This window comes from Sinocyclocheilus anshuiensis, unplaced genomic scaffold, assembly GCF_001515605.1.
Source record: "Sinocyclocheilus anshuiensis isolate Anshui unplaced genomic scaffold, SAMN03320099.WGS_v1.1 scaffold690, whole genome shotgun sequence".
In the NCBI taxonomy this organism is placed as follows: domain Eukaryota; kingdom Metazoa; phylum Chordata; class Actinopteri; order Cypriniformes; family Cyprinidae; genus Sinocyclocheilus; species Sinocyclocheilus anshuiensis.
The window spans coordinates 263,466-266,816 of NW_015547715.1; the positions used below are offsets into that span (position 1 = coordinate 263,466).

A 3,351-nucleotide genomic window follows, 5' to 3' on the forward strand; every position below is an offset into this window, starting at 1 on the left:
TGAGAGTCCAAACAGCTGATAAAAACATCACAATAATCCACAAGTAATCCACACCACTCCAGTCCATCAATTAATGTCTTGTGAAGAGAAAAGCTGCGTGTTTGTAAGAAACAAAAACAAATTTCACTGGAGGAAATGTTATTATGGATTATGGTCTAAGATTTTCCGGAAGCGATGGTTTGAAGTTAAAACTATCTTAATGATGGATTTGTTTCTTACAAACATGCCTCTTTTGGTTTCAGAAGATGCTAATTGATGGACTGGAGTGGTGTGGGTTACTTGTGGATTATTTTGATGTTTTTATCAGCTGTTTGGACTCTCATTCTGATGGCACCCATTCACTGCAGAGCATCCATTGCTGAGCAAGTAATGTAATGCTACATTTCTCCATATCTGTTCTCTTAAAGAAACAAAGTCATCTACATCTTGGATGGCCTGTGGGTGAGGACATTTTCAGCAAATTTAGATTTTTGGGTGAACTATCCCTTTAACTTTAGGCCTTGTAACCCCAAATCTTTGGATCCACCTTCATTCTTGAGTTTTGTTGATTCTGACACAGGATCTGAGGAACTACCAGTACAGTTTACCTGTGGTGGAAAGTCTGCGAGTGCACATGGAGATGGGCAACAGCTACATCGACATTCCTAAGTCCAGGTTTAATGAGGTCAGAGTTATATTTGAATTGTGCAGCAGTCAGGCATCATTGTTATTGTGTTGTTGAATGTGTTGTGGTGTTCTGGCTGTTATAGATGCTGAAGGTGGTGAACTCCTCCAATGAACACGTGATCAGTTTCGGCGCCTGTTTCAGCACTGAGGCTGATTCTCACTTGGTTTGCATGCAGAACGAGGACGGAAGCTACCAGACGCAAGCCAACAGTATACCAGGAAAAACCAGGAGAGGTTTGTTAGTCACTTCTACTAGAGCTGGGCGATATAGCTAAAAATCTTTAATAACTTTGTGTATTCTCTTGAATGTCTTAAAACAGTTTTCTTTTTCAATCAGAGGGACCAACATTTAAATAATTTCAAGCCATTGTAGTCAAGTAGATTCAAAATATTTAATGCAAAATCGAAAAATCAAGTGAAAAGTGGTTTTTAATTGAATTTACATAAAGAAAATGCGTTTAATAATTTTTTTGCACCAAAATAACATTACATAAAACAGATTATTTCAACTACATATATTTATTTAAAATAATCAAAGCATGTTTTCTTACTGTTTTTGACTGAATTAACACAAAGAAAAAAAATTACATTTAATCGTTTTTATTTATATACACAAAAATAATATTACATAATACACATTATTTTACCTACATATATATATTCGTGAAAAATAATCAACGCATGTTTTCTTACTGTTTTTGACTGAATTAACACAAAGAAAAAATTGTATTTAATCGTTTTCATTTATATGCATAAAAATATTTTGATGATTATTTAATCTTACCAGTACTAACATTTTATATCTGAGGTGATATTAAAACATCTTTGTATTTACGCTGTGATACTTGCAAGTTGCAAGACAAGGATCGCAAAACTAGTTTAATTTGATCAAAATCTTTAGGAAAACCAAACTTTCAAATGTACTTTGGTTAGCACCAAAGGTTTTAGTGTGAAATCACTCAAGTTGTTTGTTGTATAATATTTGTTATGTAATATGATAAGTGGATGTCTCACCGGACCCTGTCTTTCTTTTGCAGTGACTGGAGCTAGTTTTGTGGTTTTTAACGGTGCTCTGAAAGCCTCATCAGGATTCATTGCCAAATCCAGCATTGTGGAGGGTAAAGCTGACACACAAATCATTTTCAAACACTTCCTTAGGTCATTATGCTCAAAAAGTTTTATCGTCAAACTGTCCTTCTTCATCTTTAGACGGGTTAATGGTGCAAATCCCTCCGGAGACCATGGAAGGTTTACGACAGGCCCTCAGGGACCAAACTGACTTTCAGATCCCCTGTGGGAAGGCAGATTCGGATGAGACACGGGAAAATGTGAATGTACGCTGGGTCGACTGGACTGCACCTGTCAACTCTGGGTACCAACAATTTATCAGATACATTTACACTTATCAAAAGTTTGGAATAATTAAGATTTTCTTACTGTTTTTGAAAGAAAACTCTTCTGCTCACTTAAGGATGCATTTATTTGATCAAAACACAGTATAAACAGTAATATGTTTACAATTTGAAAATAACTGTTTCCTATTTGAATATATTTTCAAATTAATTCCTGTGATTCAAAGCTGAATTTTCAGCATCATTACTCTAGTCTTCAGTGTCACATGATCCTTCAGAAATCATTCAAAATTTATTCCTGTGATCAAAGCTGGATTTCCATCATCATTACTCCAGTCTTCAGTGTCACATGATCCTTCAGAAATCATTCTAATATGCTGATTTGCTGGTTAACATTGTTATTATCAATGTTGAAAACACGGGAATAAATCACAGGAATTACTATTTAAAATACGCAATTAGAAAACTGTTCTTTTAAATTGTAATAATATTTCACTATTTTTACTGTATTTTTATCAAATATATGCAGCCTTTGTGAGCAGAAGATACTTAAAAAAAAAAAAATCTTAATTATTCCAAACTTTTGGCCAGTAGTGTACATTCTCATCAGATGCTTTCTTATGCAGGTTTTGTATGCCAATACTGTACTGAATAACCACTTTACTGAATGATAAAGCACTATTGATCTATTTGGCCAATGTTGCAAGTGACCTTGAAAATGTTAGCTGCATTAATTAGGCACTATTTAATATTCATTCTTTCAGCTTCCTTTGACTGTTAAGATGCTGTGTCAGGTCAAAAATAATTCCCCTAAGACAGTATAACGTGTAACATGTTTGCAGAGTCATCAGTCCGGTGGATGGCAGGTCTCTAGAGGGAGTGTCAAGCGTCAAGATTCAACAGGACTCAGAGTTTGAGATGGACGGCCAAACCATCAGGTGTACTGAGGTGTGTACAGCATGATGCCTGCAAAAGGAGGAATTTTATTGGTGTCTTCTCTGCTTCATGTCCTATCTCTCCCATCAGGTCTTCTATCTGCTGAAGTCTTCAGACGTCTCACTGTCTGCTGTCCTCACGTCATCGGCTCAGTTTCAGAGAGAGATCACCACCGCCAGCTGCGCCGCCCTCTGCCCTCACCTCTCTGTGCTCTTGGCGAATGGATTCAACTCTCTCGCACTCCGTGTCTCCACCGACTCAGACATGGTAAATTGTTGTGGGCACAGCAGTGTTGGCTAAAAAACTCTAAGAAATATCTTGCTGGGCTAAGACCTACCTATCTTCCAATGTAAGATCAAAATTGCACGGTTGTCAAAAAAAAAAAAAAAAAAAAAAT

At 36.3% G+C, this 3,351-nt stretch overlaps 1 protein-coding gene across 1 annotated transcript in view; it reads left to right on the plus strand.

The window, feature by feature from the left end:
* Positions 1 to 3,351, plus strand: part of LOC107704147 (zinc finger FYVE domain-containing protein 16-like) — a 36,733-nt gene that overhangs the window by 30,668 nt on the left and 2,714 nt on the right. Inside the window, 6 exon segments of the mRNA XM_016507009.1 lie at positions 498 to 664; positions 750 to 900; positions 1,704 to 1,784; positions 1,876 to 2,038; positions 2,861 to 2,966; positions 3,045 to 3,221. Coding sequence (XP_016362495.1) covers positions 498 to 664; positions 750 to 900; positions 1,704 to 1,784; positions 1,876 to 2,038; positions 2,861 to 2,966; positions 3,045 to 3,221 — 845 coding nt within the window.